Raw genomic sequence first — 27037 nt, forward strand, 5'->3', positions numbered from 1 at the left:
CTACATCATGGTGGGAAAAGGTTTCTAACCTGCCCTTTTACCAGTGACTAGTGAATATGGCTTCTTTTTGTGATTTTAAGCAATTTTGATCACATTTTTTGTGATGTTTTTTGCATTCTCTGCGGGAGCGTCGGAGATATCCAGTTGTCTAGAGGTATTTGTTGCTACTCAGCTTTCTGGAAAACAAGCTTTAAAGGGGTTATCCCAGATAAGAAAAACACAGCAGATTTATTTCTAAAACCGCTCCCCATCTGTCTCCAGGTTGTGTGTGATATTACAACTTGGCTATATTAACTTCAATGGAACTGAGCTGCAGAACCACACCCAACCTGGAGACAGGGGAGGAGTGGTTTTTAAAAGAAATTTGCTCTATTTTTCTATTCCTGGATAACCCCTTTAACTAGGTCTGTGACTTCCCCTTTAAGAGTATATTTTATGTATCTTGCTCCATTGCTGGTGTAGGGCCTCCTATCACCCAGCGAACAATACGCCGTCACTGACTCCAGCACAACAAATACTTTTCCTGTCATTCACTGCGGCTTCAAAGGCTTTTTCACCCTCTGTACCGTGTCAGCACAATCTCGCTTACAGTAATCTGAAGTGACAGATGCGTCGGACATGTCTTGCTTGTTCCAGAAGGCATGACCTGGTATTTTTTGGGGGCAAGCACGAGAAAGGCCCATCATTTTTGTTTCATGCACGTTACAGATAGATGCCCCACAATAGGTGATTTGGGGATATTTTGTGTATGGATATGGCTTAAAATAGTGTCCTGAGAATGTGGACGAGAAGTTTAGGATGTAAGGACAATGGGGGAGATTTATCAAATCTTGTACAAAGGAAAAGTTGCCCAGTTGCCCATAGAAACCAACAAAATGTAAAAAAGATTAAATAAATATTTAAATAATATTAAATAAAAATTATTAATAATAAAAATAATAATAATAGGAACCACCCATCCCATTCCCCTATATCTGAAGTTGTAATCCTAACATGGTTTCCCAGCTAGGACATGTTAGATATCACACTAAAGGTTAGATGATGGTAGAAAAATACACATTTTTTCTTTTTTTAAGACTACGGAAAGCCTTCATACACATTAAACATAATTTGGCAGCATTTTCAGATTTTGGCAGGAATAGCTCTCCAATGTGTATGGGGGTCTGCCACTGGCCTTCGACTAATGATGTCAGAAGAGAAAAGGATCAGGCATATTGGATTTCAATAGCCAGATCCTTTTGTTTTGGGGGACATAAGCCGCCCCACAGGAGTCTGATGGTAGCTTACCCCTCCTCTCTCCATTCACAACACATAAATGTTTAGCCAAGCTCATGTGTATGGTGGGAACAGAAGAGGTATCTCTCAGCCAAAGGAATTTTTAGCTGACAGCTATTAAAGGTGTATGGATACTTTTAATGGGCCCAGTAATTAAAGGGGTACTCTGCTGCTCAGCGTTTGGAACAAACTGTTCCGAACCCTGGAGCCGGTGCCGGGAGCTTGTGATGTCATAGCCCTGCCCCCTCGATGCAAGTCTATGGGAGGGGGCGTGACGGATGTCACGCCCCCTCCCATAGACTTGCATTGAGGGGGCGGGGCATGACATCATGAGCAGGCGGGGCTATGATGTCAAGAGCTCCCGGCTCCAGCGTTCGGAACAGTTTGTTCCAAACGCTGAGCAGCGGAGTACCCCTTTAAAGGCATTGTCCAGCTTAGAAAATCCATTTTAATCGAGATGGGTCCTCTGCTAGGATCCTCATCACTTAGCCAGAGGGGCGACAAAGAGTGTCTCTTGCCCTGGAGGACTTGTCCTGACTTGGTTTACATGGGCAACCCATTGATTTGAATAGGCAACATGTAATACGTAGTTTCTCCTGTGGTGGCGCTGCAGAGGAAATAAAAACCTACTGCGATCAGATCAAACCCTAATCGCTGATGGTCCTGGTAAAGTTTTCATGCTTGTTTTCATATAATTCATCTAACAGGGTTGAGAACCCTTCGAAGGGTTGGCTTACAAAGTCAACTGCAATTCTTTCTTGTCACACCACTTATATACTAACAGCAGAACACTAACAGAGTTTGCCAAATCAAGTCCTCAACACTGACTCATGGAAGAGTTTTATGAGCCCATATGTTCCAAAGGGGCCTATGGACACGGTTTATCTTTGTGAGAGAATCTTTGTAAATGGTCGAACATCAAATTACTATTAAAGAGGTTTTCTGCACAAAATTTATTGACAACCTCTCCTCAGGATTGATCACCAATATATGATCAATGGGTAGTGGCTGCGCTGAATAACTACAGATTGGCGGGGGTATTGGGTTTTTAGATATTAAAGGAGTTATCCAAATAACATGGTGCTGGGCTGGGGAGAAAGTAGAAAACATAACTATACTTACCTAGCCCTGGTCCCCTTCAGATTCAGTTTGGTTCCATCCAGTCCCTCGATCTTCTCTCTTCTTCCTGCTTCCAAGATGAATGCTCAGTGTAGGACCTGCCGGCTCAGCCGATCAATGACCACAGATGAGTCCGTCTTGGCCAGTGATTGGCTGAGGCACAGGGCTGGTCTAAGGATCTTTGTCACCCTAGGCAAAAGCTAATTCTCTGCCCCTTGATTCCGCCCATTGGCCCGCCTTTCAACACGTCCCACCTTTCTACTGGGGTGACACACTATGACAAACCTCCTTCCCATGTAATCTCCTTACTACTGGGATGACACACTGTAACAAGCCTCCTCATGTAATTAGCTTACTACTGGGGTGACACACTGTAACAAACCTCCTCCTCATGTAATCACCTTACTACTGGGATGACACACTGAGGCAGAGCGGCCCCCCTACCAAGAGGGAGATCTAGGCGGCTGCCTATTTTGCCTATAGGCAGAGCCGGCCCTGCTGAGGCATCAGGTCCTGCAACAAGCATTCTGAAGCAGTAAGACTTGACGAAGCCAACTGGGAGTTGGGGGGGATCAGCGGGGGGGATTGGGACTAGGTAAGTATTGATATATATTTTTTTCAATTCAAGGATAGATCATCAATAAATTCTGCCAGTAACAACAGCACATATATGACCATTAATATGGTCATTGCAAGTTTATTTCTAATAAATCAAGGATTTAAACTCGAATTTTATAACCATATATATCATATTAAACCATTTACTATAAACTGTCTCCAAGTCACATTAAAGCAAAAATGGCCGCCTCTGAGATGGATAATTTGAGGCTTCTAGAAGCTTCCCTCGCCCGCGGACCACACAACAATCATTAAAGTTGATTTATGATTTTATTCCTGTTTAGCTGAGGAGGGGGTGGAGTGAAGCACAACATTATGTTTCATGTTATTAAGAGTCGGAGTCCGTGACCCCCTCTACACACTTTCCTTTGCTTTCTTGTTACCCGGCAACAAGGACACGTTGTAATTACAGATTCATGTATGGCTGAGTACGCAGTTCATATATATAGGGAGACCCTGCTGAGGGGGGCTATACAAACCATACAAAAATGGACCGAAATTTGACTTTTAGCAAGACCGCATAAATTGTAAATCTTTAAGGGAGCCCATACCACTACACAAACTCCTCTATTCTATAGTCATTGACTTTCTTTAACTTCTCCTTTAAGTCCTGAATTTATTACTAATAATGAATTGTATAGTTGCCATATTTTCTTGCATTTTTCCAAGGATAAATCCCGTATGAAATTAGTGCTGATTCCCGGTGGCCCCCTTCCGGAGTGTGCAAACGGAATGAGCCCTTATGTATCATGTCGCATGAGCTGCAAAAAGTGTCTAAAATGGGATGTACCAAGATTTGCCATATTCTATGGCACAGTATAGACCAGTGTTTCCCAATCTGTGTGCCGTTGACTGTTCGGGCATGCTGGGAGTTGTAGTTTTGAAACAGCTGGAAGCACCCTGCTTAGAAAACACTGGTCTTAGACACAAGGACCTATTGTGCATCCTTACTTGTAACTCATTTAGAGAATAGAGATAAACCCAGTAAATTCTAATAATGGTTTGACATTCCCCGATATTGAAGTGATGTCCTCCGATGCCCCTGCCCTAACATTACAGCAGTTTTGCATGATATCCTTTTTTCAGGAAACAGCACCACCCTTGTCAATAGGATGTGTTTGGTATTGCAGCTGAGCCCATTCATTTGGTTATGTCCCAGCATTCCCCAGTGACAAGCTTGCTCTTATAACAGACTGTTGGTATTGCTAAACAATGGGACAAGCTTTATTAGACAAAAATGCTTTTCTCTTGTTATGAAGCTTCTTCCCTCAACCCCCCCCCCCCCTCTCTCCTGGGAGACTGTATTCCACTCTGAAAATCAGCTCAGCTTTGTCTTGTGTCTGCGAGACAAGTAATAGAACTCTATGGAGTTGTAAGGAGGGTGCTCCGCCCACCAGTTCTGGAGAACTGCAAATTATAGATGAAGCCTGCAGAGCATAAATCTGTTTAAAAAAATACCATATAAAAGTTATTTGGTGGCCAGAAAAAGTGCTGCAGCTTATTCTGAAATAACAGGTATGCTTTATAGGGTTTTGCTGGGACATTTTATCGAAGGCCTAGCCACAAATTAAGCCATCAATATCTGATCAGTGGGGTGATGGACAGCACACCGCTTAGATGTATTTCAGAGCTGTGGTGTCTGTTATATACAGTGAATGGAGCAGAACATGTAGTAGAATAAATAGAAGCTGCAATTACCCAGCACGGTCACTACAAAATGTATGGAGCCAGACCTGTTTACTATTCAATGTGGGTGCTATGACTCCAAAATGGTCAGACAATTGAGGGGTGTTCAGATGCTGGGACCCAAGCAGTGGCCAAACGAAACTGCTAAAACATTAAAATGTATTATCTAGTTACCAATGGTGACAAATTAAGACTGGTGTCATCCAATGCTTCCCAAATAAGGCAAATGGAGGGGGGGGGGGGGGGGTCCTAGCAGTGCCCCCTCTATAATATCCATATAGCCTAATGAGATACATTAACGGGGGTTGGTCTAATGGATATCTCTCCAGAAAAGAAAACATGCCCCTTACAATTTATAGGTAATAAAGGAGAAGACATAGTGGCCACCTTCTTGAACAGTCAGGATCTTGGAAAGGCAGCTTGTGTAGGCTTTGCCATAATCCTTTACAGACAAGCAGGGTAGTTATAAGGGGGCACTGCCCAATGTGTCTTCATTCTTAGCATTTGTTTTATGCAATGACCTGAATAAATCTAAAGACCTGGGATGGACCATGGTAGTGAGGGACGCAGAGGAGGGAGATCACTGAAGATCTATAAGGACTAATAATGTAATACTGAGATACGACCCCTTCATCGAGCTAGAGAACATGAGATCAGCACAGTACTTGGCATGGCACTAAGCATAGCACTGACTGACAGTACTGACTATTATAGGACTGGGATAATTGTGCAGATACCGGGGATACCGATGTGCTTCTGAAGTATTTATGGCTTCACAATTAAGCCTATGCCTGGTTATAATCCCCTCAAATTGGGGACAATCATGATGAGACATGTTAGACAATGGCCACCAACAGGGAACTATTGAGCTATCTGTGTGGTCATCTGACAGCATGAATAGGCTGCAGTGCTGTCTGTAATGATCTAAATGCTCATTCTAAGGGGTGAAAAGGTCAAATATCATGCAGTTTGGTTACTTGTGTGCATTGGCATATTATGCAACATTTTCATTGATACCAAAAAATGCTTTAAATCAGCGATGCAGAGGTAGAAATTGCTCCAGGATCCTGGTGCACAAAGGTACCCCATAGAAATACTAACTGACACAAGTTAGAGGGCACTGCTGTGGAGGAAGACCAATTATGTCAGCATGTACTGTGGAGGCTAGCGTTCTGTCACTGTGGCAACGCGGAGTCCTGATTCCTGTGGGTCCGGAGGTGCTGGGAACCAAGAAACCCGAAGTCACTCAATAGCATATATAGAAAGACAGAAAGGTACCCGCACTCACCGCGAGGAAACAGCAGACCGACTTCTATGGCATCTCGGACATGGCATCTCTATGGCATCTCAGGCTGACAACAGGGCGCTCGGCCGGAAGAAGCGCGATCTGCGCGAAACTTTGCCGGCAGTCGCCTCCACTCTGAACGCCATGCTGTCAGCCTGAAGTCGGATCTGTCCGAGATGCCATAGAAGTCGGTCTGCTGTTTCCTCTCGGTGGGTGCGGTTACCTTTTTGTCTTTCTATGTGTACCACATAGAAAGACACCAGTGTTATAAATGGAACAGATACAGATACAGATCTTATATTGAGGTCTAGCATCTTTGTGTCAAGGTGGCCTATACACTAGATAAAAATAGGTTGATGGTCGACAGCCATACACATTTTACTCCATATTGGTCATTACGGTTGTTCATACCATCCATACATGGTCAGTGATACCGGGTGAAGGGTGGATGATCTTTCTGGGAATATTCTGAGAATATTTCAAGAATAATTGTACTTCAACAAATATTCTTTCTGACCAGCGCTGCAAAATTTCCAACATGGCCTACTTATATTTCTACAGTAACAGTCTGTCAATGGTCATCTACAATGGATCATTTGTTGTTGAATATCAGGCAGCATTTTGGTTGAAATCGTTCACTTTCATCAATTTGAATCTTCGGTAGATGGACACCTTTAGGCTAGGAATACACAGTAGATATGTGTCGGCCAAACCAGTTAATATCTGGAGGTCCGGTCAAACTCAAATATATATATATATATAAGGGGCCCCCGACTCTCCCCCAACAGATGTTGCGCTTTCTGTCAGATGATTAACAGCGTCAACTATGTTATGTAAAAGGCAAGCTTAATGCCTCTGGTCACAAGTAGCCTTGAAGCCCTGATCTTTTAAAATGGTTGTCCGATTTGGTTAACTGTTCATGGGGATCCCCCAGCAGTGAGCTGTGTTTGATGACAATAGAGCAGCATCAATAAGTCACATTTCTGGGTTTAGCTGTAACTTTCACTAAGGGCCCTATTAGACTGCAATATTTAGCCCAATAGAATGATATCCCCCCCTCTGTTATAGGGCTAGCGATCAGCTGACGAAGGAGCATATGCTAGTTTGGTTGACAATCCAGGTTGTTTTAACTTGTCGAAAATTTCATTGGCTGTTGCCCTCACATCTACCCGTGTAATAGGGCCAACGGCTGATCAAGTCTTGTGAAGGCTCAGCAGACGAACTCCAATCACTGATCGGCGCACGTTTATAGTTCAACGTCAGAAGTATTGAACATCCCTGCATTGCACATTCAAATTAAAGAGGAACTCTGATACATAAGTACTTATCCCCTATGAACAAGATGCTGTGGATAGGGGATAAGTGTCTGAAACCAACCGCTGGGACCGTCCATAATTTCCTACCCGGCACCCTAGCTCTCCCCGTGCATGAAGCGCCCACCGACCCCCGGATTACGGTCAACCATGGCAGATACATGGAGAAGCATGTGTGGAAAGGGGATAAGTACTGTTGTACTGGAGTTCCCCTTTTAATGGATTGTCTGTGAAATACAGCCCAGGACAGCTCCTCCAGAGCTAGAGACACTCTTTGTAGCCCCTCTCCAATCTAAGAGATGAGGATCCTATTAGGGTATATGAATAAGTTTTCCCCAAAGTGGTAAATCCCTCAAGTCAGACGGCCACAGAACCACCTAACCAGACAACATCTAAGAGACGTTGAAATAGGAAGAAATTAGTAAATCTTCATATATACATCCAATGATATTTCCCAAGAAAAGTCATTCTTCTCAGACTTTGGTTAGAAAAGTAAACACTGCAAAATAATCGACACTGACGCTAGCGAGAAAAACCAGCGGGGCTTGAAATGTGGATTTTGACACCAATTTGCATCAGTCAGCCTCGGATGAATAACCTCAGCGGATCATCAAAAGGAGAGGAGATTTGTTTTAGCAATGCAAAGAACAATTGTATCCCCGTCCTAAGAATGCATGGGAATCCTAGGGCGAGATGTCTATAATTACACTGCATGAGCAGAGCCGCAGTAGAAGTATCAATGAGATTCAAAACCACAAGAGTCTCTTCTTCAGCTGCCCAAAAAGAAAAGAAGGCTGGTGTGGTTTCTGAATCCTACACAAAGTAAGCAGAATAACCAACATTTTCTTCAAACCGTATCTTGTTCCTTCATTTTTGGCTTAACTATTTCAGTCTATAGAACCAGCTGTGTGGTTATCTAAGTACTTCTGTTTCTCTTTAACTTTGTGACATAAATTTACCTTTTGTTCGTCTATTGAGTTTTATAGGGGTTGTCTAGTATAGAAAGAACAGCGGAGAGTGTCTCCTTCTGTGGAGGACCTGGGAGATCCATGCAGTACATGGACAGCCCATTGATATCAATCAAAAGAAAGGGTAATGCTTCATTTGCCCTGTGGTGGCGCTGCAGTGAAATTGCATTTGCTGCTGGGTTCCTTAACAGCTGATCGCTGAGAGTACTAGCAGTAAATGCAGTGTAATTTAGACAGACACAGCCCTGTCTATATACGGTCTCACAGCTGACAATGTATATCAGAGTGAAAACCAAGCCATGAGTAGGGAAGAACTGCCTGTAGAGCTCAGAGACAGGATTGTGTGGAGGCACAGATCTGGTAAAGGCTACAAATAAATTCTGCTACACTGAATGTTCCCAAGAGTCCAGGGGCCTCATAAATTCTAACATGGAAGAAGTTTGGAACAACCAAAACTCTTCCTAGAGGTTCAACCCCATCAAACTAAGTAATCCGGGAAGAAGGGCCTTGGTAAGAGAGATGACCAAGAACCCAATGGTCACTCTGGCTGATCCTGTCTGCAGATGGGAGAAGCTTTCAGAAGGTCACCATTACTGCATCCTACACCAATCTTGACTGCATGGCAGAGTGGCCAGAAAGAAGTTTGTCCTCAGCAAAGAACCATAAAAGCCGCAGGGAGTTTGCAAAAAGATTTTTTTTTAAAAGCATCTAAAGACCTCTCAGACTGTGGGGAAACAAGACTCTCTGGTGTGATGAAATGAAGATTGAACTGGCCTTAATTCTAAGCGTCATGTCTGGAGGAAACCAGGCACTGCCCATCACCTTCCCAATACCATCCCTACAGTGATCATGGTGGGGGCAGCATCATGTCTGGAGGAAACCAGGCACTGCCCATCACCTGCCCAATACCATCCCTACAGTGAAGTTTGGTGGGGGCAGCATCATGTCTGGTGGAAACCAGGCACTGCCCATCACCTGGCCAATACCATCCCTACAGTGATCATGGTGGGGGCAGCATCATGTCTGGAGGAAACCAGGCACTGCCCATCACCTGCCCAATACAATCCCTACAGTGATCATGGTGGGGGCAGCATCATGTCTGGAGGAAACCAGGCACTGCCCATCGCCTGCCCAATACCATCCTTACAGTGATCATGGTGGGGGCAGCATCATGTCTGGAGGAAACCAGGCACTGCCCATCACCTGCCCAATACCATCCCTACAGTGATCATGGTGGGGGCAGCATCATGTCTGGAGGAAACCAGGCACTGCCCATCGCCTGCCCAATACCCTCCCTACAGTGATCATGGTGGGGACAGCATCATGTCTGGAGGAAACCAGGCACTGCCCATCACCTGCCCAATACCTTCTCTACAGTGATCAGGGTAGGGGCAGCATCATGTCTGGAGGAAACCAGGCACTGCCCATCACCTGCCCAATACCATCCCTACAGGGAAGCATGGTGGAGTAGCTTCATGCTGTGGGGGTGTTTTTTAATGACTGGGACATGGAGACTAGTCAGGGTTGAGGGAAAGATGAATGGCACAAACCACAGAGATATTCCTAATGAAAACCTGATCCAGAGAACTCAGGACCTCAGGCGGTGTTTACCTTCCAACAAGACAATGACCCTATTTTAGCAAAGATCAAATTTAGACCAGATCAAATTTGAAAAATAAGTAGTCCAAGGGTCCTAATACTTTCTGAATACACTGGATGTATACATGCTTTTGTGTGCATTTCAGTAGGGGACAATGACAGGATGCCAGAGAGCCCTACTTCCAATTTTGCACCTCATGTTGTTTGGTTGCCAGCTTGCTAATGTATATGTTCATCTCAAGATGTTATACTCAGAAGAGCTGACATTAAAGCAACAAGATAGATGGGAACCATCACAGAAACCATAAACCATCTTTTCACTGACAATCAGCACCTGACCTATGATCCAATGATCACTAGTATTTTCACAACTGCAGGAAAACCATTGGTTGTCAAAACTGATATAACATAAATGGTAGACTTGTCTTATACAATCTGTTGGCCAGAACCCAATTCACTCTCTATGGGACTTCTGAACATAGCCGAGTTAAGAGCTTGACAGTGTACAGAGGTCCCATAGAGAATGAATAGAGTGTTGGTCGGGCATGTGGCTCTGTTCTCATAATTGTGGATAGTTGATAACTTTTGATTTTGAGATAACCCCTTTAAGATTTTAAAACCAATTTATTTTTAGTTAAAGCCTTCAGTGTTGATTCACTCCCTACTATACATTTATATTGGTTGGAGTTCCATTCTTTTCCAAATCCATAAGATTTTGTAATGTTCTTATAATCGAGAGATCAACATGACCATCATGGCCCGATTCCCACTGACGCGTCATACTGGGCTGTAAAATCAGATTGCGTTTGTCCCACAAGCATTGTCTATGGGAATGATAGAGATAAATGAATGGTATCTTCGGCACTCCCAACGACAATGCCTTGAGAACGTGTTGACCCATAGCTCCATGTGGTATAATCGGGGCCCCATTCTGGAGATCGTGGGTGGTCCCAGAACTCAGACACACACAATCAGATACTTTTCCCTTATACTGTGGATAAAGGATACATTTTTAAGTGCTGGAGTGCCCCTTTAATGTCAGCTAAATGCACTGATCTCTGCCAGACCGGCCAACCATCACTCATGTATGGTGGCCTAATGAGACTGGGGGGGAAGGTTCAGGTATGGCTTATCAACATGTCCAGTCCTTTTGTTCTTAGAGGAGATAAGTTACTGCCAGAGATGTCTGGCAGTGGCTTATTCTCCTCTCCTAATTGAGAACATATGCACACAAAAGCATAAAATTATATTCATCAAATAGTGTATGTAACACAGCTGAAAAGTATATAAATTATAATTATACACAGTCCTTTTGTGTTGATTTCAACTCACTGCTGCAGAACCTCTTCAGTAAAGAAAGACGGAACAGCCAGTGAAAGAGAAGCCAGCCCCAGCCGGAAAAGGGAGCCTCTTATTATCTATAGTTCTCTAATTCTCTACAAGACGTCTGAACACCCCCTGCCAGTAACTTTTGTTTTTGGCCAAGTTACTCCTCAATGCGCCATTGGCACGCTAATGAAACCATTTTTTTTTACAGTGAGAATTCAACATGCATATTAATGATAGCGAGGACAGATCACCGCTGTGATGGCGCACAATGGCGCTTATTATGGAACGCACATTCCCGACAAATCATGGTTCAAGTTAGAAAAAACTTTTTCATTTTTAAGCTGTCATGGGATGGAATTAGTGGTAGGAAAAGAATAAAAACTTTGTACGACGACCTCCAAAAATCTGAATACAAACGGACTAATTAGTGGAGGGTGTAAATGGGTGGTCGACATTCAGCTCTTAATGGAGGCTAATGGAGAAAATTAAGAGGTAACCGCTGAAGTTTGGGGTCATTCATCTGATATATCATAGACATACATTTTAGATGTGCATGAGAACCAGGTGATTTTTGTACTAATAGGGTAAATTTCGGAGAAGACATCACATCGAACACAGACATGCAAAGAAAACCCATAGCTAGGGTCAAAATGAGCCCCCATTATGGTGCCTAGTTGTTTTGCCCTCCGTGCCCACTCCATTACACTTGGGCCAATTGCTTCACCTTATGTTTTCTAACAGTTTTAGAGGTGGGGGGGGGTCTTGCAAAGGTTATGGCCACCAAAAATGGTAGGTCCACCCAAGGCTGGGGTCTCTTCCCTAAAGGATGCGTATGTATGCCCCTGGGGTTCAAAGCAGTTAAACCATTTTAGCCACCCAACAAAAGCCTTGGTCAGACTTGGAATCAAAATGAGAATTTTCTACTTAGTTGTCCTCTTAGAAGGAAAATGTGCTAAATAGATATGACATAGATAGATAGATATGACATAGATAGATGGATAGATAGGTATGACATAGATAGATATGAGATAGATATGAGATATATAGATATGACATAGATAGATAAGTAGAAAATTGAAGCAGCTCAACCCAAAAATGTAAAGAAGATACCAGGTGCCAGCAGATTGTTGTCCCAGGTAACGGGTCAATTGTAGATACCAAGCAGAAAATTCTGCAGCACTCCAAAATGCAGTGAAAAAATGGTGGATTTAGCAACGTTTCGGCTGCCTACTTGCAGCCTTTCTCAAGCTTGAGAAAGGCTGCAAGTGGGCAGCCGAAACGTTGCTATGCCGTTGGGCTAAATAAATCCACCATTTTTTCACTGCATTTTGGAGTTCTGCTGAATTTTTTGCTAAATAGATAGATAGATATGACATAGATAGATAGATATGACATAGATAGATATGATATATATAGATATGAGATAGATAGATAGATAGATATGAGATAGATATATATGAGATAGATAGATATGAGATAGATAGATAGATAGATAGATATGACATAGATAGATAGATATGACATAGATAGATATGATATATATAGATATGAGATAGATAGATGATAGATAGATAGATATGAGATAGATAGATATGAGATAGATAGATAGATAGATAGATATGACATAGATAGATAGATATGACATAGATAGATATGATATATATAGATATGAGATAGATAGATGATAGATAGATAGATATGAGATAGATACTTCAAAAGAGGAAAGCAACACTCCTAGAAATTGTGAGTGGGTGCCTCTCAGCCAGGGTCCCAGTCCAGGATCCTCTACAGATATTCCAAGGAAAAAGCAGTGGCACTCCAAAAATGTGAAAAAAGAGACTATTTATTCATCTCTGTGTGCAGCGACGTTTCGATGGTATCTCACCATCATTCTCAAGCTCTTTTTTCACATTTTTGGAGTGCCACTGCTTTTTCCTTGGAAGATAGATAGATATGAGATAGATATGAGATAGACAGAGATAGATAGATAGATAGATAGATATGAGATAGATATATATGAGATAGATATGAGATAGATAGATAGATAGATATGAGATAGATAGATAGATAGATATGAGATAGATAGATATGAGATAGATATGAGATAGATAGATAGATATGAGATAGATAGATAGATAGATATGAGATAGACAGAGATAGATAGACAGATAGATAGATAGATATGAGATAGATAGAGCAGGAAAGCAGCACTCCAGGGTAAAAAAAGGTGCTCGGGTGCCTACTGTGTCGGGTCTAGGTTGGGGACCCCTCCAAACACAGAAAAATTAAATAGACAGTGGCACACCAGTTGTCAGCAAAAAAAAAATGTGATTTATTCCAAAGACGTGTAGGCAACGTTTCAGCTGGCTCACCCAGCCATTTTCAAGCCTTGTGACATAAGTGTACCTTCCTTGTAGTACCTTCCTTGTAGGAAGGTACACTTATGTCACATGGACACTTATACTTATGATAACTTTTTTTGCGCATTTATGGATATGGATATGTTTTTCTTTTTCCTGTGTTTGCTCATATTTTTCATTACTACCAGGTGCCCTATGTTAAGATATGTTGTGTATATCGGCCTGTGTAGTATGATCATCCTCACATTATACCGTTTTCCTTGTATTTTGTAAACAATCACGTGATTTACTAGCTGTCACCTGTACACTATTTAAACTTCACATTGCATATCAGTCACTGCTTGACAATGCCTGTGTGAGACAGGCGAAACGTCGCTCCTATAGATGTTTGGTTGAAATAAAAGCCATTCATTCTTTTCACTTGGAAATTGGTGTGCCGCTGCCTTTTTGCTTAACTACTTTGGACCTGGGACCGGGTTATCCAGCGTGCACCCCCCTTTTCGCCTATGTGTGCTGCCAAAAATGTATTTTCAATTCTAGATAGATAGATAGATATGAGATAGATAGGAGATAGATAGATATGAGATAGATAGATATATATGAGATAGATAAATATGAAATAGACAGAGATAGATAGAGCGATAGATAGATAGATAGATATGAGATATATAAAGTTGTTCTATTATCTAAGACAGGCAGATAGACAGACTTTATATAAAATAGACAGACTTCAGATAGATTGATATACCTAATATAGAATACATAAATAGATTTTATATAAGATGGATGGATAAGAAGTTTATGTAAGGTTCAAACTGCGTAAAATTCGGTCTGTATTGTATTTTACACGCAATTCATGGTAAAAATGTGGCCATAATCTGGATATCCATGTGTAAAATACAATACGTGCTGAAAATTTTACGCTGTGAAACCCAGTCTAAGTTTCTAGAATTTGCATTAATTTGCTTTTTCCTTCTACATACAGACAGATATCTGGCCTTCCTTATGGACCTTTTTTTAAAGTGCAAGTTAATCTAAAGATTAAAGGGGTACTCCGGCGCTTAGACATCTAATCCCCTATCCGAAGGATAGGGAATAAGATGCCTGATCATGGGGGTCCCACCGCTGGGGACCCCCGTAATCTTGCACGCCGCACCCCGTTAAAATCAGTCCCTGGAGAATGTTCGCTCCAGGTCTGATTACTGGCGATCACAGGGTGGAGCATTGTGACGTCACAGGGGGCGGAGCCGTGACGTCACAATGCTCCGGCCCCGTGATCGCCAGTAATCAGACCCGTAGCGAACATGCTCCGGGGACTGATTGTAACGGGGTGCCAGATCACGGGGGTCCCCAGTGGTGGGACCCCCCTGCGATCAGGCATCTTATCTCCTCTTCTTTGGAGAGGGGATAAGATGTTTAAGCGCCAGAGTACCCCTTTAAAGAAAAAAAAGAGTCCAAGACTTGTATCCAACATTCTGCCATGCAATTCAGTGGGAATCCGTAACGCTGACAGCTCCATCCATTCTCCAAATGTTTCCCTCATAGAAATCACACGTTGGCCAGGCTGTAATAACTACTGTTTGCCTAAAAGCCATTCACAAGCCCCATGCTATAAAAATAACCCGAAAGAAAAAACACTGAACAAAAAAAGAGCCGCCAGCAATCCACATATGGAAAAATAGACCAGGATTTGGAGTGGAAATGATGGACACTCTCTATACTGGTGACTGGGATACATCATACTAGACCGACATGGAACCCCAAAACATGTTCATATATGGGCTGTGATACCTTTAGGAGAGCTGAGCCCAAGTGATACTGTCACAAACTCTTGTTCGCCACCCCTTACAGCGCCATTTTTACTGTTCGACCACCCAACCCTATGAGGGAGGACAGGAGCTATACACTCTCCATAGCACCAGTTAGTAAAGCATATACCTTGGCTTACATTACTACGCTTTGCTTTATCCTATTATATTGTATACTCAGCAATGCTACAACTCAGTAACTAAACTTTCCTCCCTCTGACTGCACATGGACCACACACTCACTTCTGCTACATCATCGATACTGAATCTACTCTTACTACTACTGCAATATACTGTATATACCGCAGTGCTTCATCTCTTTTACTGACCTCTGGCTTTCTACCCATGTTATGTCTCATCCCTGACATCACGTCTCTTTCTATTGCCTTTACCATTCCCCAAAGTGTCCTGATTCTTTCTCTGGGTGTCCAGGGAATCGGATCATCATAAAGAATGTAATAGCGACCCCTCTCACAAGATTTGGTGCATCCAACAATGGGCTCCAATTCATGAACATCTTTCAAGCCCCTAGATCTCCAGCCAACTCCTCCTTACGGTTCCTTAGTCTCACCTCCTCCACAGTCTTCCACCACATCTCTCAGAATGATGCCGCACAAAAGGTTAAAGTACAAGTTCAGCTCGGCCACGTCTGTGTATCATGCTGCCAAGATAACACCCTATATATAAATGTATACCATGAGGCAGAGTCTTGGAACATAAAATTCTGTGCAAAAATTGTGAGATACAGGATAACTGATCTGATTGGCGATGGGGTGGGATCTGACTGCTGGGACCCCCTTGATCACAAGATCAGAGTTTGTTTGTCCCCCAAGTGAATGGAGAGGCAGTATTCATGCTTGACTGCTCATCTATCAATTCTCTATGGGACTTTTATACATCAATAGTGCGATCAAGGCATTGGTGGAGCACGTGCATTGCTGCTCCAAATAACCCCCGACCTTGTGATCAGCAGTTGGACCCCCACCAATCAGACCAACAACCCCCCCCCCCACCTTGTGATTAGCAGACAAACCCCAACCAATCAGGCCAACTGACCTCCGACCTTGTGATCAACAGTCAAAACACCACCACTCAGGCTAACTGACCTCTGACCTTGTGATCAGCAGTCAAAACCCCACAAATCAGGTCAACTGACCTCCAACCTTGTGATCAGCAGTTGATCACCCACCAGTCAGGCCATTGACCTCTGACCTTGTGATCAGTAGTGGAAACCCCACCAATCAGGCTAATTGACCTCTGACCTTGTGATCAGCAGTCGAACACCCTCCAATCAGGCCCATTAACCTCCAACCTTGTGATCATTACTCGAACCCCAACCAATCAGGCCAACTGATTTCTGGCCTTATGATAAGCAGTCAAACCCCCACTAATAAGGCCAAGTGATCTCCGACCTAGTGATCACCAGTCCAAACCACCACCAATCAGGCCAACCACCCTTTGGCCTTTGGCTGTCCGGGCATGCTGCTAGTTGTAGTTTTGCAACAGCTGGAGATGCCCTAGTTGGGAAATACTGCACTAGGTGTACCTACTGTCACAGTAGTCCAGGGATCACCGGGCCCATTCTATGCAAACATAAGGAGCATAGACTTTGACTGGAGTTCTACTGCAAAATGTCTTAGAATTACGCCGAAATATTTCACCCATCGGTTTCCGCAATCATTCACTTGTAATTCCTTCTGCAACTGCGTTCTGGTATCGCGGCAATTCCAGCTCCAGCAAACGAAACGTTATAATTATGTCACACAGTCCGGGTAAAACCACGAGCATCTCAGCATCTGGTATGTGGTCGAAAACTTTTGTTTCAAGATCAGAACTATTTATAGGGAGCAAAATTTTTTCAGGATAGTAATTTCCTATACGGTTTTATGAAAATATGGCTGCATTTATGTAAAAAATAAAACAACCCATAAAGTAAAATAAATATTCGAAATATTCAATGTTGTTTTTCTAGAGCCAAGGCATCCTGAGCACAAGTTGTGACTGAAAAATGTCTACTGTTCTTCGAAAACATCACATAATCGATGACGTTTAACCAGTTGTTGGCTGGCGATAAGCTTTTAGTTGCAGCTAAGTGAAGCAAAAGTACCAGTGGGATAAAAGTAATAGAGAGACTTCAGACATGGGCCGATAATGCCCCATAGGGTGTTAAGGGGGTATTCCCATATGAATATGCAGTATATGGCATATCCACTGGATATGCTATAAATGTAAGATAGATGCAGGTTCCACGTCTAAGACTCCAATCATGGTCAAGGGCCCTTTCACCGCCTCCGGCCTGCTTATGCTTGCGCCAATGCTATTAGCTTCAATGAAGTCATGAAAACTGCGAAATACAGCCACTTCAGCAGCCGCCACCAGGCCAGGGGTGTACATTGTATTTGGGTCAAGATCTGATGATTTGTTGTAGGTGAAAAAAAAAACAAAACATAAGGTCGAAAATAAAGGAAACTCATCGTAGAACATTAAAATTTCCTACAACTAAACTTCTTTCAAGATCAGGGGCATAACTATAGGGGATGCAGAGGTAGCAGTGACACCGGGGCTCTGATGCCTAAGGGACCCCAAAGCACATCTGCCCCATAAGAAACCAGTATTATAATTGGCATATGGGGCCCTTTGCAGATTTTGCATCGGGGCCCAGAAGCTGCAAGTTTCACCTCTATTCAAGAGTAAAGTCGAAAGATGGTCTACATTACTCTGACCAAAACTGTCTCCTATGTGAATAGGATCAAGATGAGGACAAAACAGAAAGCATCAAAAATCAAATGGAGCACATAGGAGAGTGAATCTGAAGCAGTAACAAGGTGATAGATAGATGAATGGATAGATAGATAGGAGATAGATAGATAGTAATCCAGAGAATAGCAGCACACAAAAAAAAAATTGTGAAAAAAACGTGAGTTTTATTGCATTATTCCAGTGCAAAAATCAGGAGAGCAACGTTTCCGCGGCCTCTCGCTGCCATTATCAAGGCTGCGGAAACGTTGCTCTCCTGATTTTTGCACTGGAATAATGCAATAAAACTCACGTTTTTTTCACAATTTTTTTTTTGTGTGCTGCTATTCTCTGGATTACTATTACAAGTGGAGCCCTAACCCAGGCACCCGTATAGCGTGCACCTATCACAAAGCTCATCAAAAGGTTGTGCTGCTTCCCTTGGAATTTAGATAGATAGATAGGAGATAGATAGATAGATATGAGATAGATAGATAGGAGATAGATAAATAGATATATAAAAAAAGAAATAGATATATAGATAGATATGAGATAGATAGATAGGTAGATAGATGAATGGATAAATAGGTAGATAGATAGATGAATGGATAGATAGATAGATAGATATGAGAGAGATAGATAGATAGATAGATAGATATGAGATAGATAGAAAGATAGATAGATAGATATGAGATAGATAGATAGATATTAGATAGATAGATATGAGATAGATAGATATGAGAGATAGATATGAGATGGATAGATAGATATGAGATAGATAGATAGAGATAGTTAGATATGAGATAGATAGGTAGATAGATGAATGGATAGATAGGTAGATAGATAGATAGATATGAGATAGATAGATATGAGATAGATAAGAGATAGATAGATAAGAGATAGATAGATAGATAGATAGATAGATATGAGATAGATATTAGATAGATAGATAGATAGATAGAGATAGATAGATATGAGATAGATAGATAGATATGAAATAAATATGAGATAGATAGATAGATATGAGATGGATGGATAGATATGAGATAGATAGATAGATAGAGATACATATGAGATAGATATGAGATAGATAGGTAGATAGATATGAGATAGATAGATAGATAGATAGATAGATAGATATGAGATGGATAGATAGATATGAGATAGATAGATAGATATGAGATAGATAGGTAGATAGATGAATGGATAGATAGGAGATAGATAGATAGATGAATGGATAGATAGGTAGATAGATAGATAGGAGATAGATAGATAGATAGATAGATACATAGGAGATAGATAGATAGATAGATAGATATGATAGATAGGTAGATAGATGAATGGATAGATAGGTAGATAGGAGATAGATAGATGAATGGAAAGGTAGATAGATAGATAGGAGATAGATAGATAGATGAATGGATAGATAGGTAGATAGATAGATATGAGATAGATAGATATGAGATAGATAGATAGATATGAGATAGATATATAGATATGAGATAGATATGAGATATATAGATAGATATATATGAGATAGATAGATATGAGATAGATATGAGATATATAGATAGATATATATGAGATAGATAGATATGAGATAGATAGACATCCAAAAAATAAAGGCTTCAGCAGCACACAAATGCGGTGAATCAAGTAGTTTTATTCCAGGCTACGTTTCAGCCACCCATGTGGCCTTTTTTTTTGTGCTTGAAAAAGGCCACATGGGTGGCTAAAACATAGCCTGGAATAAAGCATTTGTGTGCTGCTGAAGCCTTCATTTTTTGGATACCTGGGAGCTCCTGACTTGAGCCAGTTTGCCACTTGCACCAACTATCTTGGGTTACTGATGTGCTGTTCTACATGGATTTTCGTGTAGATAGATAGATATGAGATAGAGATGAAATAGATAGATATGATATAGATAGTTAGATAGATAGATAGATATGAGATAGATATGAAATAGATAGATATGAGATAGATATGAGATGTGAGATAGATAGATAGATATTAGATGTGAGATAGATAGATATAAGATGTGAGATAGATAGATATTAGATAGATTTGAAATTAGTATGAACAACATAGATAAATTAATAAAATAAATAATAGATACATATGAGATAGAGAATTAGATATATGAATGACAGATATGACAGATTTTTATCAATATAGACAGAAACATAGATAATAGGTGAAAGATAGATAGATATGAGATAGATATGAGATAGATAAATATGAGATAGAGAGATAGATATGAGATAGATAGATATGAGATAGATAGATATGAGATAGATAGATATGAGAGAGAGAGATATGAGAGAGATAGATAGATATGAGATAGATAGACAGATAGATATGAGAGAGAGAGAGATAGATATGAGATAGATATGGGATAGATAGATATGAGAGAGGTAGATAGATATGAGATAGATAGATAATAGATAGATAGATATGAGATAGATATGAGATAGATAGATAAATATAAGATAGATAGATAGATATGAGATAGATAGATAGATAGATATAAGATAGATAGATAGATAGATAGATAGATATGAGATAGATAGATTTGCACATATCTTAATTTCTTTCAAACTTAAAAACCCAGAGAGGTATTGTCACTTTTACTGACAGAAAATAAATAAAAATATCCAAAAAGTTATATAGCAGATAAGTAACAGTACAGCCGTCATCTCAGGCCTTCTGCATTACCTTCATGAATCACAATCTGCCTACTCATTCCAAATTGTGCCAAGCAGGATGAACATAACACAATACATAACACTAACGAAATACATACAGTATAAAACTATAGATGTGTAGAAAACGACAGGATTAATATGAATACATTCAATAAGTGAGGGCTACAATAGTTGTGAGACATGTGGGTGACACTAGTGATGTGCAATGTCTCCATTAACTTCATTGTCTGGAGGTATCAACCATTTCATAACTAAGGACACCATGCAGAATATTCCATAACACTGTAAGTAGAACAAAGCAACTCATTTAAACAAATTTTTTTATTTTTTTTTACCAATAACAGAAATTATTAATATGAAAATATTAAAATACTTAAGGAATGACATATGTTTAGGACAACAAAAGAAAAAAAGAAAATAATGCCAATTCAAATTACATAAATAATCAATACCGATTTAAATAATAGGGAAATAAATAAATTGTAAAGCAAAAATTAAATTAAATAAATAATTACATAAAATACTTCAACTATAAAAAATAATAAATAGGCAATTAAATTAAATAAATGCAATCACACACTAAACGAGAAAAAAAATCTGCAAAGTGACAACCAGTGACAACAATTCTGCAAAGTGACAAAATTCTGCAAAGTGACAGCATCCTTCAATATCTCTGCATAGGCCTGTTAATCCCAAATATAATATTCAATCACCACAAACCACAATTGCTAATTCTGTTAATTATAGGAATTATTCAAATAAAATTGGAATAATGATCATTTGAAATAAATTCCATACAACTCGGATAACTAAACATGTAAAATAAAAATGTTAATATCAAAAATAATAAAAATACTAAAAGGCAAAAAAATATTATAAAGTTAAATAAAAGTAATTTGCAATAAATCGCAAACAACTTTAATGACTAAATAAGTGAGAAAGTAAAATGTTCTATTAAACTTAAGCCTGTATTTATTGAATTACTTAATAAGCAAATAAATAAATAGAACAACATTATAATGATTTCAAATAAATCCCATCAAAAATGATTTTAAATGTAATCAAAGATAAAATGCTAAATATTATAAATGTAAAAAATAAAATATATAATAAAAATATATATATATATATTTCTTTTGAAATAAATCTAATATGACTTTAGTTGCTAAATATGTTTAAAAAAATTAACTTATTTGAAATAAATCCCTTATTACTTTGATGATTAAATGTGTACCGAAAAATGTTAAATACCGTAGTATAAAAACAATATTTAAAAAAATGCAAAATAGTATTTAAAAAAACGTAGTAAAGATGAATTTGAATTTAATTCCATGTAACTTTAGTGACTATGTAAAACAACAAACATAAATTTGCTAATTAAATTATGAAATAAAAATGGAGGAAGGGGGAGGACAGCAAACTTTTTTTCTCAGCATATTTTTGCAATTTTTATTTTTTTTTTGCCATAGAAGGGGCGCCCCCTTCTGTTTTCACTATATGCACCTGCAACTTTAAGGAGTTTAAAAAAAAGAAACAAGAAACAAAATATATATAAATATATATGCGAAATAAAATGAAGACTTACAGGTAACTGCCACTGGTTAGGATGAGGAATATCTGGGGATAGTGAAGTGAGAGTAATACACTGCGAGATGTGAGCAGAATCATGACTGTTGTCCTCTCATAGGAGAAAATAATATATTGATCCTTATTAATTCCTGGTAAGGGCCCCCCAAATCCCAGACCCCTCCCCAGATGGGTTAATAGTAAGGTCCAGTCCTCCCCAGTCCAGTGCTGTCTGCTCGGCTTGTCAGTAGAAGCCTGCAGGGTTTGGGTTAAGCTGCTGGGACTTTGTCATGTCTCAGTGGTTGCACAAGTTTTACAGACCGGGATCTGCGTGATGATGGTTTAAAGGCTTTGGATGGCAGCGAGAGCAAGAGGACCTCTCCTGTCTCCTTCTCCCTCTGGCTTTCACGAGCCTGTGCGCTGCCATTGGGCATAGAGATACTGCAGTCCGCCTACTTGTTTTTTAGAAAAAGAAAAAGAGAGAGGTGGGGGGTGTAATGACAATAGGGTGACAGAGATACAGCTACTATATTCACTGGCTGGGATGCTGCCACAAGATGAAGAGAAGGGGGGGGGGGGGGGGGAATGTTCCAGCTACTTTGCCATTTTTTATCCCAGCTGTCCTGGGCACTGTGCTGAGAGCTTGGACCTGAGACAAGTGGATAAAGGACAACTTGCCAGGCTGATAAGTTGGTGCATTACAGTGAATCAGCTGTCCTTATAGCCTTTTTAATATTACATTTTTTTATTATAGGTGGCGCCGTTGGCAATAAAAGAAAAATTGTGTTTATTGTATTTTTTATTTGCCTATACACTTTAAAATCATGTGTGTATAAAGCAGTAGTGATGAGCGGCATAGGCCATATTCGAATTTGCGATATTTCGTGAATATATGGACGAATATTTGTCATATATTCGTGAAATTCGCATATTCGTTATATTAGTTTTTTTTAGGCGCATATGCCAAAATATATGCGCATATGCAAAAATAGCTGCGCATATTCGCGAATATTGAACCCTCCCTTCTTATGGGCTAGTGCATTAACTCTATGATTTTTTTGCCTGTTGAAACCAATAGGCCCATTGTGGTCTATGGGGATCTCACAGTATGTAAAACTGTAAGATAAGCAGGAGGGTCTTGGCAGTACAGTGTATGGGAGACCGTGTGGTGGTTGGAGTCCTGGGTTGGGACAGAGTGTTACAATGTTACAGTTAAACTTTACTTTCCTGGAAAAGTTGATGAGTTGCCCATAGCAACCAATCAGATCGCTTCTTTCATTTTTCACAAGGCCTCTGCTAAATGAAAGAAGCAATCTAATTGGTTGCTATGGGCAACTCAGCAGATTTTCCTGGAAAAGCTGCTGAGTTGCCCATAGCAGCAAATCAGATCGCTTCTTTCATTTTTCACAAGGCCTCTGCTAAATGAAAGAAGCTATCTGATTGGTTGCTATGGGCAACTCAGCAGATTTTCCTGGAAAAGCTGATGAGTTGCCCATAGCAACCAATCAGATTGCTTCTTTCATTTTTCACAAGGCCTTTGCAAAATCAAAGCGATCTAATTTGTTTCTATGGGCAACTGGACAACTTTTCCTTTGCACAGGTTTTGATAAATTTTCCCCTATGGGGGAGATTTATCAACACCTGTCCAGAGGAAAAGTTTCTGAGTTGCCCATAGCAACCAATCAGATTGCTTCCTTCATTTTTCAAAAATGAAAGAAGCAATGAGATTGGTTGCTATGGGCAACTCAGAAACAGGTTTTGATGAATACCCAGCCTTATACATTACATCCAGTTTCAATTAACCCCAATACCCATATTTGGTACCCCATTAACCTAGTTCCCACGGTTCAAACACTCAGTTAATTGCAAATTTACCTAGTTCCCACGGTTCAAAGGCTTTCTTAATTACCAATTGACCTACATTTGTCAATCATGAGTAAAAAAGTTTAACCACAACACTGTAACACTGTAACACTCCATCCCACCCCAGGACTCAAACCACTGCACGGTCTCCCATACACTGTACTGCCGATACCCTCCTGCTTATCTTACAGTTTTAAATACCGTGAGATCCCCATAGACCACAATGGGCCTATTGGTTTCAACAGCCAAAAAAAATCACAGAGTTAATGCACTAGTGCAGTGATCTCCAACCTGTGGACCTCCAGATGTTGCAAAACTACAATTCCCAGCATGCATGGACAGCCAACGGCTGGAGACCACTACACTAGCCCATTAGTTCCCTATACCATTAAAGAAGGGAGGAATCAATATTCGCGAATATGCGCATATGGGAAAAGCAGAGAGGGATGATCGGTGATCACTGTGATGTGTACTGTGAACAACAAAAAGAAAGCGAATATTCGTAATTGCGAATATATAGTGGTATATTCGCAATATTTGCGAATTCGTAAATATGCAATATTCACGATTAAAATTTGAATTGCGAATATTCGCGAGCAACACTATAAAGCAGCAATATCTACATGGAAAGCTGAATGTCATCCTTGTGTGTTAGTCTAGTCCTCTAAAAGAGTCCCTTAGGAGCCTTTTAGAAGGGGGATGTACAGATGTATTCCAGGTGTAGGAGGGTGCCCATAAAAATAATATTGAAAGGGAATCGGTCAGCTCTGTATTATGCTCCGAGCTGCAGACATGGGCAGATAACTGATAGAGAGATAAAACAGATAAGTTGATGGCTGTTTGCAAAGTTATAAAATAGTGTTTTATTTCTAAGCTCAAAAGTTGTAGAGGCTGGGCTGAACTGCAGCATGCATGCCTTCTTCCCCTCCCTTCCCTACTGTGATTCATTGATGTATAGGGCTTAGCAGTGGGGGAGGGAGAAAGCATGTATGCTGCAGCCCAGTACCTCCTCTATGACCCTTGAGAGCTTGGAAGGAACACATAATTTTATACCTTAGCAAACAGCCATCAGCTAAGAGACAGTTATTTTTTTTATCCCCATTTAAGCATGATATAGAGCTAACAGATTCCCTTTAGCAAAGGAAAATGTATCATAAGGACATGTGTTAGCCAAACTCACTTCTTTCAGTGGGATTGGCTGCGCATCTCATGTGTACGGTGGGCTCCCAACTCCCATGTTGAATTTTTACTTTATGATCCTATTGTTTTCTGGGAACTATGCCTTCACCAGAGAAGTCTGGCAGCAGCTTACACCGTTCATTCTGAACACAGGAACACTTTTCTGAGCTGAGCATTTATGTGCATATAGGGAGGATTGGGAGAGGGAGCTGTCACTGGAAGGAAGCTGTGGAGATAATCTGATCACAGGCTGTCCTGCTGCTGGGACCTGCATTGGCATCTGCAATAAGTGTTCAACTCCCCAGCAGTGCCCCCACAGGGGAAATTACAAATTACACCATGCTCATTGCAATGAATGTTTGTGTGATTCAAGCCTGTACTGAGACCTGCACTTCCTGTAGACACTACCTGCTCCAAATAATTGAATGTGATCCCATGCAAGGGGGAACCCCAATTTCATACCAAAAAGCTTATCCTACAAACAGCTTATTGGAAACCAAGCAACAACTTTTAAGAAATATCCCAATATACCTTATCAGAAATAATAGTCAATTACATTTCTAAGTAACTGATATTAATCTATAAGAAAGGACTGCACTGATACACTGTGACTATTACTAAGCCTAGCAGTATAATCCATTCACAGGACAGGTATATGGTATTAACTGGACAGGTATATGATGTTTACTGGACAGGTATATGGTAGTCACTGGACAGGTATATGGTATTCACAGGACAGGTATATGGTATTCACAGGACAGGTATATGGTATTCACAGGACAGGTATAAGGTATTCACAGGACAGGTATATGGTATCCACAGGACAGGTATATGGTATTCACAAGACAGGTATATGGTATTCACAGGACAGGTATAAGGTATTCACAGGACAGGTATATGGTATTCACAGGACAGGTATATGGCATTCTCAGGACAGGTATATGGTATCCACAGGACAGGTATATGGTATTCACAGGACAGGTATATGGTATTCACAGGACAGGTAAAAGGTATTCACAGGACAGGTATATATTTACAGGATAGGTATAAGGTATTCACCAGACAGATATATGGTATTCACAGGACAGGTATAAGGTATTCACAGGACAGGTATAAGGTATTCACAGGACAGGTATAAGGTATTCACAGGACAGGTATAAGGTATTCACAGGACAGGTATAAGGTATTCACAGGACAGGTATATGGTATTTACAGGACAGGTATAAGTTATTCACAGGACAGGTATAAAGTATTCACAGGACAGGTAAAAGGTATTCACAGGACAGGTAAAAGGTATTCACAGGACAGGTATATGGTATTCACAGGACAGGTAAAAGGTATTCACAGGACAGGTAAAAGGTATTCACAGGACAGGTAAAAGGTATTCACAGGACAGGTATATGGTATTCACAGGACAGGTATATTGTATTCACAGGACAGGTAAAAGGTATTCACTGGACAGGTATATATATTTACAGGATAGGTATAAGGTATTCACAGGACAGGTATATGGTATTCACAGGACGGGTATATGGTATTCACAGGACAGGTATATGGTATTCACAGGACAGGTATAAGGTATTCACAAGGCAGGTATATGGTAGGTATTCACAGGACAGGTATATGGT

General features: G+C 40.5%; 1 protein-coding gene across 10 annotated transcripts in view; it reads right to left on the reverse strand.

Annotated features, from left to right (window-relative positions):
• Window positions 1-27037, reverse strand: part of WNT7B (Wnt family member 7B) — a 248747-nt gene that overhangs the window by 75783 nt on the left and 145927 nt on the right. The window contains exon 1 of one of the 10 annotated variants that reach the window (XM_056517512.1): window positions 16417-16444. The exons of 8 other annotated variants lie outside the window; for them this stretch is intronic. Coding sequence is in view for 1 of the 2 variants with exons in the window: in XM_056517504.1 (XP_056373479.1) it covers window positions 22387-22469 (83 nt within the window). In the remaining variant the exon portion in view is untranslated. Of the gene's footprint in view, window positions 1-16416; window positions 16445-22386; window positions 22769-27037 lie in introns of those variants that run through there. One more of the 10 variants, XM_056517504.1, reaches the window with a different exon arrangement.

This window comes from Hyla sarda, chromosome 4 (assembly GCF_029499605.1).
Source record: "Hyla sarda isolate aHylSar1 chromosome 4, aHylSar1.hap1, whole genome shotgun sequence".
Classification (NCBI taxonomy): Eukaryota; Metazoa; Chordata; class Amphibia; order Anura; family Hylidae; genus Hyla; species Hyla sarda.